This window comes from Bubalus kerabau, chromosome 22, assembly GCF_029407905.1.
Source record: "Bubalus kerabau isolate K-KA32 ecotype Philippines breed swamp buffalo chromosome 22, PCC_UOA_SB_1v2, whole genome shotgun sequence".
NCBI lineage: Eukaryota > Metazoa > Chordata > Mammalia > Artiodactyla > Bovidae > Bubalus > Bubalus kerabau.
In genome coordinates this window covers 23557411-23571046 of record NC_073645.1, presented here as the reverse complement: position 1 = coordinate 23571046, position 13636 = coordinate 23557411, and the positions used below count along the sequence as shown (strand labels likewise).

At 41.8% G+C, this 13636-nt stretch overlaps 1 protein-coding gene across 11 annotated transcripts in view; it reads left to right on the top strand.

Annotated features, from left to right (window-relative positions):
• Positions 1 to 13636, top strand: part of CPN1 (carboxypeptidase N subunit 1) — a 59109-nt gene that overhangs the window by 21702 nt on the left and 23771 nt on the right. For 6 of the 11 annotated variants that reach the window (XM_055560130.1, XM_055560132.1, XM_055560128.1 and 3 more), the window contains exons 3-4: positions 4603 to 4941; positions 9785 to 9984. In XM_055560130.1, the coding sequence (XP_055416105.1) occupies positions 4722 to 4941; positions 9785 to 9984 (420 nt within the window). In that variant the 5' untranslated portion in view covers positions 4603 to 4721. Of the gene's footprint in view, positions 1 to 4602; positions 4942 to 5093; positions 5189 to 9784; positions 9985 to 13636 lie in introns of all 11 variants that reach the window. The other 5 variants (XM_055560136.1, XM_055560133.1, XM_055560135.1 and 2 more) reach the window with 2 other exon arrangements.

Genomic DNA, 13636 nt, shown 5'->3' with positions numbered 1-13636 from the left:
TTTGAAGATGAAGGAAAAAGCCATAAGCCAAGGAATGCAAGCAGCCTCTAAAAACTATAAAAGCCTGGAGCATTCTCTCCTGGAAAACATTCTAAAAACATCTAAGAACATTCTCTCCTAAAAACATTCTCTCCTGAAGCCTCCAGTAAAGAACACAGCCCTGCTGACCCTTGCTTATAGTTTAATGAGAGCCATTTGTTTAGCATGGATGAGATCACCTTAAGAACTGCAGACACATTTACCAGAGAAATGGAAATTCTTCTGCAGAGGAACAATTTAGGGTTATCTAGGGAGCACTGAGTCAAACCTTCAGTAGTGACAGGTACTGTCCTGTTGACAAATTCAATTGACTATCAAGGGTGAGGGAAGGGGGGATTTTATTCAAATGTAACCCAGGAAGCAGATTCTTAGAAAGGACTGAAGATTGTAACCCAGGAAGCGGATTCTTAGAGAGCTCTGAGAACTAATCCACCTGTTAGAAGTAGAAGGCACAGTCCTATACAATTTCGAGACAAAAGATCATATGTCAAAATGACATACTGATATTTTTACATAAAATTCACCAAGGACACACAGTCCAGATAGACACAAGCAAAGTAAGCATCAGCAAATCTTCATGACCCCCTACAGAGCTGGGAAAGAACTGTTCTTTTAAGAAGTTGTGTTGCTAGCTGTCAGAAGAAAGAAAAAAAAAAACAAAAAATGATCTGTACTGTAGAGCAGGCCCACCTTTGAGGAGCTCTGGTTAATGTATAACGCGGATGCACACTGCACCTGATGAGGGAGGGAGAGGCCCAAACAACCACAGAGAATTTAACGTTCAATTTTTTCTTGTCCTGCCTTAAACTGTAAATTTTGTTTCATCAGTCCTCAATCAGGGGCTTAATGTGTAACAGCATCAGCGACATGCTTTTATCCTTCTCTCTCGATGCCTGCTCTCACTACCTCTGGTGTCAGGATTTCATCAGAATATTATGGGGTTTTAACAGTGGATGCAAAATCCTGTGGTTTTTTTACTCTGTAGTACTGCTGACTTGGTCCTTATCTTGAGCCAACTCTCTAGACTCTCTGTGGGCCAGATTGGCCTGGCTTAGTTTATTCAACCAATATGTCCAAGAGTTAATAGCTAGCTTTACGGACAGGTTATAAAAGCATAGAATTTCCTGGAGAAAGTTTGCTGAGGGCAGAACAGCAGGATACAAGAGGAAAAGTCAATAGTGGGTCTGATCATTCATCACCAAATGTGCTCCTGTGCCAGGCCGGGTGCTTGAGGCTGATGCTCATCCCAGGGGGTGGGGGCTGGGGCCGGGCTGCCCTCTGTCCTAACACCTAGCCTGGTGGATAAGTGCACAACAGGCAAAGTTGTAAGATTGGAGGACAAAGACTGATGGTAACGGTAACTGCAAGGGGAAGTGAAGAAGACCCAGGGTTTGGAGCTGAGTTAAGTTACCTGGGGAAACAGCGTAAGCAAAAGCAGGAAGTCAGGTGATGAGGACATGATCAGAAGACAGCAGGCAGGGTGGTGGGGCTGCTCTGGGGTGAGGTCACAGTTGGGATGAGTTGAAAACCTGGCAGAGGCATTTGGATTTTACACTCTGGTGCGTGGAGATTCATTGAGACTTTGCTTTTTTAAAAAACAAAAAACAGAACTTTATCAAAGTATAGTTTACATACCATAAAATTCACCCATTTTATGTGTGCAATTCAATGATTTCTAGTAAATTTACCAAATTATGTGACCATCACCTAGTTTTAGAATATCCTCATTCCTCCAACAAGGTCCCTCATGCCCACTTACAGTGAATCTCTCTTCCCACTCCCAGCCCTGGCAGTCACTATTTTACTTTTCCTCTGTAGGTTTACTTTTGCAGAGCATTTCATGTAAATGGAATCATAACAATAAGTGGGCTTTCTGTGTTGGCTGCTTTCAGTTAGCATAATGTTTTTGAAGTCCATCCATGTTGTAGCATGTATATTAATATTTTCTTTTTATTGCTGAACTACTCCAGTACTCTTGCCTGGAAAATCCCATGGACAGAGGAGCCTGGAGGGCTGCAGTCCACGGGGTCACTGATGGTTGGACATGACTGAGTGACTTCACTTTCACTTTTCACTTTCATGCATCAGAGAAGGAAATGTCAACCCACTCCAGTGTTCTTGCCTGGAGAATCCCAGGGACGGGGGAGCCTGGTGGGCTGCCGTCTGTGGGGTCGCACAGAGTCGGACATGACTGAAGTGACTTAGCAGTAGCAGCAGCAGTGTATAATTGTATCGATGTACCTACCACATTCTGTTTATGCACCAGTTGATGGACCTTTGAGTAGTTTCCACTTTCATGGTCATTATGAATAAGGCTGCTATGACTATTCTTGTGTACAAGTCTTTGTTGTATTGAGTAGGTACCCAGGAGTGGACTTGTTGTATTGTATGGTAAAATTATAGTTAACTTTTGGGGAGCTGTACTTAATTACTTTCTTTCTTTTTTAAAAGCAGCTTTATTGAGACACAATTTGTATAGCATAAAATTCATCTACTTCCTGTTTACAGTTCTGTGCATTTTAGTGTATTTACAGAGCTGTACATTCCCCACAATCTAATTTGAGAACACTTCTATCAACAGGAGAAACCTTGTACCCATTTATAGTTACTCTGCATTTTCACTCCTAGCCCTAGCCAACTTCTAGTTTACTTTCAGTCTCTATATGTTTGTCTTTTCTAAACATTTCATATGAATTGAATCATATAATATGTGATCTTTTGTGTCTTCTTTCACTAAACATAATATATATATTTTTAAATTTAAATTGATTTATTTTAATTGGAGGCTAATTACTTTACAATATTGTATTGGTTTTGCCATACATCAACATGAATCCGCCACGGGTGTACACGTGTTCCCAATCCTGAAACCCCTCCCACCTCCCTCCCCATACCATCCCTCTGGGTCATCCCAGTGCACCAGCCCCAAGCATCCTGTACCCTGCATTGAACCTGGACTGGCGATTCGTTTCTTATATGATATTATACATAAACATAATATTTTAAAGGTTCATCCATCTTGTATAATGTATCAGTACTTCGTTCCTTTTCATTGTCAAATGATATTCCATTGTATGGATATGCCATATTTTGTTTGTTCATTCATTAGTTAATGGATATTTGGATTGTTTCTACTTTTCTATCATGAATAATACTGCTTTGAACATTCACATACTAGTTTTTGTGTGGATGTATGTTTTTATTTCTTTTGAGTAGATAATCTAGGAGAAGAATTGCTGGGTTGTATCAGTTCAGTCACTCAGTCATGTCTGATTCTTTGCGACCCCATGAATCACAGCACGCCAGGCCTCCCTGTCCATCACCAACTCCTGGAGTTCACTCAAACTCATGTCCATCGAGTTGGTGATGCCATCCAGCCATTTTATCCTCTGTCGTCCCCTTCTCCTCCTGCCCCCAATCCCTCCCAGCATCAGAGTCTTTTCCAATGAGTCAACTCTTCGCATGAGGTGGCCAAAATACTGGAGTTTCAGCTTTAGCATCATTCCTTCCAAAGAATACCCAGGACTGATCTCCTTTAGGATGGACTGGTTGGATCTCCTTGCAGTCCAAGGGACTCTCAAGAGTCTTCTCCAACACCACAGTTCAAAAGCATCAATTCTTCGGCACTCAGCTTTCTTCACAGTCCAACTCTCACATCCATACATGACCACTGGAAAAACCATAGCCTTGACTAGATGGACCTTTGTTGGCAAAGTAATGTCTCTGCTTTTGAATATGCTATCTAGGTTGGTATAGTAAGTATATATTTAAACCTTTAAGAAATTGCAAACTGTTTTCCAAAGTGTCTGCATCGTTTATATCCCCATTGGCAATGCATGAGGGTTGTAGTTTCTCCTTGTTGTCAACAACACTTGTTATTATGTCTTTTTGATTATAGCCACTAGATGTGGGTGTAATGTGGTATCTCATTGTGATTTTAAGTTGCATTTCCTTAATGACCAATAATGTTGAACATATTTAATGTGCTCATTAGTCATTCATGTATCTACTTTAGTAAAATGTCTATTCAAATCTTTTGCCCACTTTTAAATTGGGTTAGTTTTATTACTGGGTTATAAGAATTCTTGATTTATTCTGGATATATTGTCAGATACATGATTGGCAACTGTTTTCTCCCAAAACGTGGCTCACTTTTTCATTTTCTCATTGGTATTTGTTGAAAGATTTTTGAGGGGAAAAAGGGACAAGACACAGCTGTGCTTCAGAAAGATAGGATGTAGAATGGATAAAGAGGATAAGTGTTCTATTTTAATACCCGTCCCTATATTGTAATATAGGGAAGAAGGACAGGCCAAGCTTCTCAAAATTCTCTGGGAATTGAAGGGTTATAAGCAGCTATTTATTGAAGCCTGTTTACAGTCCAGTTAATCAGTAAACTAGAATCAGTGAAACGACCCAATCTGGGGAACTGCAAAAACCTTTCAAAAGGTTTTCATGGATTAGGAGAGGCAGAGAAATGGGGGGAGGGGAGATGAGTGCCTATTCCAGAGCTACAAAAATCATTTCTGGGTTTGGACAGACAATTCTGAACTTTCTTCCCAGGTGCTGTCACACTGGTGTTTACTAGCGGGAAACAAGAAGAGCTGATTATTGGCCCTTGGATTTTGACTGGTTACTGGGAGAAGCAGGGCCTATTTTAGTCTCTGAAAAAGCCCAGCAAGATGTCAGACCTGGTCTCAATCTTCCTCCACCTCCTTCTCTTCAAGTTGGTTGCCCCAGTGACCTTTCGCCACCACCGCTATGATGACCTCGTGCGGACGCTGTACAAGGTGCACAACGAATGTCCCCACATCACTCGGGTTTATAGCATTGGGCGCAGTGTGAAGGGGAGACACCTCTACGTGCTGGAATTCAGCGACTACCCCGGAATCCACGAACCCTGTAAGGCCTGAGCGTGTGTCTTAAAGTGTGTGGGGGCAGGACCCTTGCCTTCCAAATCCAGTAACTGGGGTGGTTTCTGGGAAGGTCCATGGACCCTCTACCTGTGCAGTATCACCACTTCCCCAGCCTATGCTAAGTATTTCCTTACTTAGCCCTCAAGCTGGCCCAACCTCTGGAGAGCTGCAACCCCAATTCAAGCTCCTGTCTGCTGCTCCTGTTTGGGTTCTGTTTGCTCAAGACCTTAACGGTAAAAGAGTGAGTCTTCTTCCCTGCTCCCTTCCCATCCCTCCTGCACTCTTCCCTCCCTTCTTCCTTGCTTGCTATTTCTGTCCTGCCTTTCCCTATCCAATGCCCCTGGAGAAACAATTGACTCTTCTGGTTCTGTCAGGAAACTTAGAAGAGTTTAGGGATAGCTCTTTGTGGAATGACAGTGTAATCAGAGTCTGGGATCCTGGAGAAAATCTGAGGTCTGGGTTATTCATTTTATTTATTGCATTATTTATTATTTGTTACTATTATAAAAGCAATCCATGTTTGGATTAAAATAGAAATTAGATAAGGAAAAACCATTATCCATAATCTCACCACTCAGAGATGACCGTTGTTAACATATTGTTGTATCTCCTTTGCAGACTTTCTTCTTTGCATTTTTTAAATGAAGAAGGAATCCTACTATATCTGCTTTTCTCATTTCCTAGTCTTTGATGAATAGCATACATGTCTGGAAATGTAGATCTGCGTTATCATTTTCAGCTGCATAATATTCCATGGTTGTATGGTTGTACTCAACAGCTCATTTATTGATAGGCATTTAAGTTGTCTCTAATTTCTCAGTGCTTTTGCTGCTTTACCTACCAGCAATTGTGACATGCAGATACACCATTTCCTCTTTCAGACTGTTAACCTCAAGTCTTTTCCTCTCCACTTCCACACTCCTCAGCTTAGCCCATATTACATCACAACCTGCCTAAGTGATTGCACTGGGCTCCCAACTGTTCTCCTAACTCCTAACAGCCACCACTCTCTAAACCCTGCATTTAAGACACAGATGCCAGATGGCCAAATTATTGACATAATCACCTCACTCCCTTGCTTAAAAACCTTCAATGACAACCTTACACACATGGGTGGCACCCAACACCCATTGGGTGGCAGTCTTACAATCCATGACAGCTTCAGAATATTATGTGGTCAGTCAGGGGAGGTGTGTGAGGGTTGGGGAGCCTGGCTCAAGGAAGGCTTCGTGACTAGCTGATGACCAGGGCCTTGCTTTGAAGATGCACTTGCATAGCAAACACCCTTCTTTTACTCAGGTTGCATGTTTATTTCAGAAGCTTGCGGATGCTAATGAGCATTGTAGGCTTAGCCCTTCATTCTGTGCCCCTTTCTTAAGCTCCCCTATTTCTAGAATTCAAGGCCTTTCCTGAAGCTTTTTATACAATTCTATCTCACTGATCCCGCTTTTCTCTGATGCCTTGTTAGCTGTCCATCCATTCATTCCTTTCATCCATTCCTTAATTAATCCAAAAATATTACTGATAACCTACTGAGTGCAAACATTTTGGTAGACTCTGAATATAGCACGGAGAATAAAACGAAGACTCTGCTCCCAGGATCTTAATTCTAGTGGGATAAGACTGGCAATAAATAGGTAACTAAATAAATATAATTATATCAGCTGAAATAAGTGCTGTTGAGAAAAAGAAACCAGGAAGGAGAGATGGGGAATCATGGAGGATTGTGGATTGAGTAGGCAAGGGGTATTTCTTTTTAGGAAAAGCTTTTCCTTTGAGGTGACTTTTGAGCATGGAGGTGCCATACTGATATCGGGGATGAAGGTGCTGCACAGAGGCAGGAGCAGGAATGTGCTTGGCATGTGTGAGGAACAGCAAGGAGGCCCCTGTGGCCCCAGCAGAGAGAAACATGGGAAAGCAAGTCAGTGCAGAGTTGTCGGGGCTCAGGGGGCAGGAGGAGATCACGTGAGGCCTTATAGGCCTGTTCAAAAATTTTGCCTTTTGCTCTGAGTGAAGTGAGAAGCCTTTGGAGAGTTTTAAGCAGAGGAGAGAGATGACCTGACTAAAATTTTTGAACGATCACTCAGAACAAGGGTCGGCAAACTAGAGTCCTGAGGGCCCGCTAGCTGTTTTGGTAAATAAAATTTCACTGAAATACAGTCACACCCATTTGTTTCTGTATTGTCTATGTCTGCTTTCACTGGAAGCATTGAGTAGCTGCAATGAAGACAATATAGCCCTGGAAGCCCAAAGGATTTCCTGTCTGGTCCTTTACAGGGAAATTTTGCCAACCACTGACTCAGGAGAATAGAGTTGCAAGGCTAGGCTGATACATGGAGTTCAAGTAGGATATTTATTGTAACAGTCCAGGTATGCAGGTGTCAGGGCTTGTACCAAAATGATGGCAGGGGCTGCTGGGAGAAATGGTTGCCTTCTGGATATATGGAAAGTAGAGACAAAAAGAACTGTATATTGAGCACCTACTCAGAGCAGGGCAGTATGCTAGGTTCTACAAGGCAGTGGTTCCCAACTTTTGGATTTCACAGAAGTTAAAAATATATATGTATTTTATGGGAGAAGGCAATGGCACCCCACTCCAGTACTGTTGCCCGGAAAATCCCATGGATGGAGGAGCCTGGTAGGCTGCAGTCCATGGGGTCGCTAAGAGTCAGACACGACTGAACAACTTCACTTTCACTTTCCACTTTCATGCATTGGAGAAGGAAATGGCAACCCACTCTAGTGTTCTTGCCTGGAGAATCTCAGGGACGGAGAAACCTGGTAGGCTGCAGTCCATGGGGTCGCACAGAGTCAGACACGACTGAAGCGACGCAGCAATAGCAAAGTATTTTATATATATATATATATATATACACACACACACACACATATATATAATATTTTTTAAATAAATAAGATTGGAGGGGACTAAAATAGATTTTCCAAATTTTATTTTAATGAACAAGGATGTTGAAAAATACTACCTGCCATCTGCTATCACCATCCTTTCTTAAAATAAGCGATAACACCAAGAAGGGCCTCCCTTGTGTTTCAGCTGGTAAAGAATCCGCCTGCAATGCAGGAGACCTGTGTTCGATCCCTGGGTTGGAAAGATCCCCTGGAGAAGAGAAAGGCTACCCATTCCAGTATTCTGGCCTAGAGAATTTCATGGACTGTATAGTCCATGGGGTCGCAAAGAGTTGGACATGACTGAGCGACTTTCACTTTCTAACACCAAGAAAAGTAGGAAAGACATGATAAGAGCAAAGAAACACAATAAGATTAAAGAATGCACTTGATAGAAAATCCACTATACAATCCGTAGGGGTTACAGACATTCCTTTGGGAAAGACTGCTGTAGCTTTGCTAAGATAAATAGCAATGGATTGTGTCCTAAAGAAAATTTAAAATGGCATATATTGCAAGGGCCAGGTCCAGTAAAGAAAATAGGACGTGTGCAAAATTAAAGTAGAAGTTCAGAGTAGAAAGTGGTAAGTATAATGAAAGAGAAGTTTAACAGTGAATTCACTCCCAGCAAGGAGAATCGAAGTTGGTTTCATGGAATAAGGAGCATTTGAGCCTAGAAGGACAGTGAGGAAGATGTGGAAATGTGGAGATGAAGAGGCACAGAATCAGAAAAGGCCTGGAGGCAGGAGAGCGTTAGGTGGAAGGGAAATCACTTGGCTAGAGCTTTTCTCCTTCTTTCCTTTTAAAAGTGGGGCAAGAATGATTTTCTTTAAGTGATTCTAGAGGCTCTTTTGGAGAAGGAAATGGCAACCCACTCCAGTGTTCTTGCCTGGTCTCAAAGAGTTGGACACGACTGAGTGACTTTGCTTTCACTTTTCACTTTCATGCATTGGAGAAGGAAATGGCAACCCACTCCAGTGGTCTTGCCTGGAGAATCCCAGAGACGAGGGAGCCTGGTGGGCTGCCGTCTATGGGGTCGCACAGAGTCGGACATAACTGAAGCAACTTAGCAGCAGCAGAGGCTCTTTTAATGACCTCAATTCTTACTTCAGTTGCACAGTTAATATAGCCAAAGAAAAGACTAAGGAATGAGACAAACTCCTTCCTACTCTGTGCCTCAAGACACAGCATTCTCAGATGTGAAGGGGAGATTTTAGTTTCCTGAGTACCAGGAAAATTATATTTTTAACTGGTACAATTAGGAACTGTTATGCTATAACCTAGAGTCTAGGCTAGCAGATCTTAGAAAAGCACCATCCTTATCCTGAAAAAGTTTGTCTCTGAGAAGCATTAAGCTACCTCTGGGCTTTGACCTCCATTGTTAATCAGCCAGGTGACCTCAGACAAGTTACTTAACCTCTTCCATACCCCATACCCTCATCCTGAAGCTAATAATGGTGCCTTTACAGATTTTCTGTGAAGATTAGCAATAACATAAATGCCTAGTGCTGAGTAGAGTTTTAACAAATAGTAGACATTATCGCTGGCATGAATTGTTGTAGCATTTGTAGTTAGTTTATTCAAAGAGGGCTCAGGGGTTATTGGAAAAGACCTAACAGAAACAGTTCAGTTCAGTTCAGTCGCTCAATCGTGTCCGACTCTTTGCGACCCCATGAATCGCAGCACGCCAGGCCTCCCTGTCCATCACCAATTCCCGGAGTTCACTCAGACTCACATCCATCGAGTCAGTGATGCCATCCAGCCATCTCATCCTCTGTCGTCCCCTTCTCCTCCTGCAAACAAGAGGTTTTCTTTTATTCATTACTGAAAAAGAAGGAAAGTGTCCCTTGGCACGGTTAAGAATCAGCAGCACTTACTAGCGTTCCCCGTCTTCTTCCTGCGTGTGTTTCTCTCACTTGCAGTGGAACCGGAAGTCAAGTACGTGGGGAATATGCACGGCAATGAGGTGCTAGGCCGTGAGCTGCTGCTGCAGCTGTCGGAGTTCCTGTGTGAGGAGTTCCGCAACAGGAACCAGCGCATCGTCCGGCTGGTGGAGGACACGCGCATCCACATCATGCCGTCCATGAACCCTGACGGCTACGAGGTGGCCGCTGCTGCCCAGGTACCGACCTCCAGGGGCAGGCCCTGCAGAGAGCAGAGCCATCTTAATTAAGGGTGTAAGGAAAAGCTGGGGGAGCAGGTATCGTCTCTGTCCCACTGTGAATGCCATGGAATGACAGAGAAAAAGCTGGAGAAACAGAATGAAGTTTGAAGACAGGTTCAGCCCTGTAGCACCCTAGGCAATGAATGTGGCTTTTCTCTGAGCCTGGATTCCCTCTCTGCCTTTCCAGCTGAGCTCTCTGTTTCATTGCGAGGATCAGTGAAGCAATATCAGTGACAACACTTTGTCAACTGGAAAATACTAGAGGTACGAAAGGATATTGCAAAACAGCCCTCCTTCCCGGCACTTTAGGCTTCAAATCCTAAGTATTCTTCTTCCTCCCACACTACATTTCAATTTGTATTTGGGGGGAAAGAAGAAAAAGTTCTCCGAAATTGCGGGTGTGACAGGTTAGTTCTTCACATTTTAATAAATAATAAATTTAATTAATAATAATAAATTATAAATATATAATTTATATAATAAATAATAAATTCTTTGCATTTATTTACATTTCTATATGGCTTTTTCCTCTATTAGTATAGTACTGAGCCTTTGAATTCTTTATTTTAGGGTCACATTGGTCAGGGGACAGATCAAAACAAATGTTTATGGGGTTTACTTTATTTCCTAACATAAATTCAAAATATCATTGTGCCTAACTTTAAATCAGTGGTTCTTTTGTAGCTGTGCATCAGAATTGAGGATAAAGATATTAAAAATATGATTCCCAGGTCCTGCCCCCACCCCCAAATCTACTGAATTAGAATATATTCCTTTAAAAGCTATATTTAAACCTGGTTTGTTTGGCGTTTTTTTTTGGTGGGGGGGGGGTGGTATAAATTAAAGAGTTTTTTTTTCTTTTAAAAATATGTTTGTTTGGGGGTAGTCTTGAAATGTTTTTAAGACGACTTCACTACTTTACTTTTTTTTACAAATTTTGTTTTATTCTGACAAGAACTATTCAAGGTGAAATCTACCCCCTTAACAAAGTCTTAAGTGTATAATACAGTATTGCTGATTATAGGTAAAATGTTGTATCCCTGATCTTCAGAACTTATCTATCCTGTTCAATGAAAAAATTTTGACCCTTCATTAGTAATTTCCCATTTCCCCCTCCTCCCAGCCCCTGACAACCACCTTCTACTCTCTGACTGCATGAATCTGACTGCTCTGTCCTGTACAAGTAGAACCACTCGGCGTCTCTTCTTTAATGACCCATCCTGGTTTAAACCTACTTGAGGACAGGGCCGAGGGGTGAATAGCAGCTGGGAGGGGAATGCAGCCAAATGTTGAACCAAACCCAAATTTCACCCTTGTAAGCTTACAACCTCCTGCTGACATGACTCAACAAATGAAAAAAGCAGAGCAACAACAACAAAGCATAACAAAAAAAACTGTCATCTCCCCTCTGGACATCAGAGAGGTGGACACTAATGTGCCTGAAGACTTAAGTTTCCCCAAAAGCAGGACAATTTGAAAGTGGTATGGGGAAGAACCCAGCCTGGCTGCTTTCCTCCTAGTAGCTCTTTCTTATACAACAGTAGGAAGACAAGGAGAAGCACATCAGACCTGCCCACATCTTTTGTGTGATGGGCTGGGGCTGGGGTGGGGAAGTTGGTAAAGCCCCTGCCAGCCCACTAGATCCTAGAGCTATCTATCTCTGAGGAGCTAGTCACCTCTGCTCACCTACTGTGTACTTGTTCAAAGGGAGCAGATCTTGAACCTGAACCCAGAAGAGAACCCATCATGTTCTCCAACTCCCAGAGCTACCTGCCAACGTATCTGCGTTGCTACACAGGGAAGACCTGCCTGGCCACCTAAATTTAAAGCCACCTGTAGGGAATGTAGAATAATGTGGCTTTACCTCTTAAAGATGTTCAAGTCCTAATCTTTGGAACCTGTGAATGTGTTATATTACATGGCAAAGGGAATAAAAGTTGTTAATCATCTCACCTTAAAGTATCCTGGATTATTTGGATGGGCCCAGAGTAACCAACAGAAAAGGCAATGGCAATCCACTCCAGTACTTTTGCCTGGAAAATCCCATGGATAGAGGAGCCTGGTGGGCTGCGGTCCATGGGGTCACTACAGTTGGGCACGACTGAGCGACTTCACTTTCACTTTTCACTTTCATGCATTGGAGAAGGAAATGGCAATCCACTCTGGTGTTCTTGCCTGGAGAATCCCAGGGACGGAGGAGCCTGGTGGGCTTCCGTCTATGGGGTCGCACAGAGTCGGACACGACTGAAGCAACTTAGCAGCTGCAGCAGCAGTGTAACCAATTGTGCAGGTTCTTTAAATGTGGAAGATAGAGGCAGGCGATCACAGTCAAATAGAGATTTGAATATGTTCTAAGGGATTAGAGACTTCAGAAAGAACACAACCCTGCTAATATCTTGATTTTGGTCTTGTGAGACCCGTTTCAGTCTGCTGACCTCCTAAACTATAAGATCATAAGTGTGTGCAAGTTTAAGCCCTAGGGTTGTGGTAATTTTTTATAGTAGTAGTAGAAAGCTAATAAGTGAACCCTGTGAGTGGGAACTTTATGTTAAGGGAAGTCTTGACTGTCAGCCTAACTAATGACACATGTGAGTAGTAAGTCAACTGATAGGTAAGTTAGAATAACTATTAACATAAACAGTTATGAGTTATGTTGATATGAATGAGAAGCAATGGAAATATCTGGAAGCATAATAAAAATCAGTATTTCATAGATCTTATAGAAGTGAAAAATTAAACTCCACATAGAAAAATCATATAAATATTTTCCACTAGAACAGAATTGCTGTAGAAAACTTAAGAGAATGTCAAAAAATGTTTTCAGTAAGACCTAAGAGTAAAATATGAGCATGATGCCATGAAGAATAGATAAATCTGAGAACAATATAGAGTTCTTAGAGGAATCAAGAGTAGTAGTACATCTGTGAGTTTTCAGCCTCCTAGTGTTCATTCATTTACCCTATTTCCAGGAATGGCCACCAATTTAGGCTCTCCCCTCTCAGTCCCAAAGGGCTCCAGTGGACACTATTCCCCTTCTCCAATGCCAAACAGAACATCAAATAGAATTTCAGTTTTGCAAGAGCCTGTGAACTTATCTCTGTTCTACCACTTTATATATTTTATTATTTATATTAATATCTATTTCTCCATATATACCATGAATTCCTGGAAAGCTAGTGTAATGTCACATTGTCTCTTTCCCTAGAGTGTTGCAGAGGGCTTTAATATAGATAAACTTAAATAGATGTGGATTGATTAAAGGGATGACTGAAAGAATGAATATATGACCAAATAAATGATGAAATGTGAAGTGTGAGCAGAGAGATTAAGGGGTCCAGGAAGCTGATATTGCTCAGAAGAAAGATAATCAAGGATCCTAAGTAAAATAAATAAATAAAAGGGGAGGATAGTTTCCACTTTGGAAAACAGTTTAGCAATTTCTGAAAAAGTTAAATATGAATTTACTTTATGATACAGAAATTCTAGTACTAGGTACAAGAAATGAAAACATATGTCCATGCTCAGACTTGTACATAAATTTTCATGGAAGCATTATCCACAATAGCCAAAAAGTGGAAACAAACCAAATGCCCACATACTGGGTTTAATA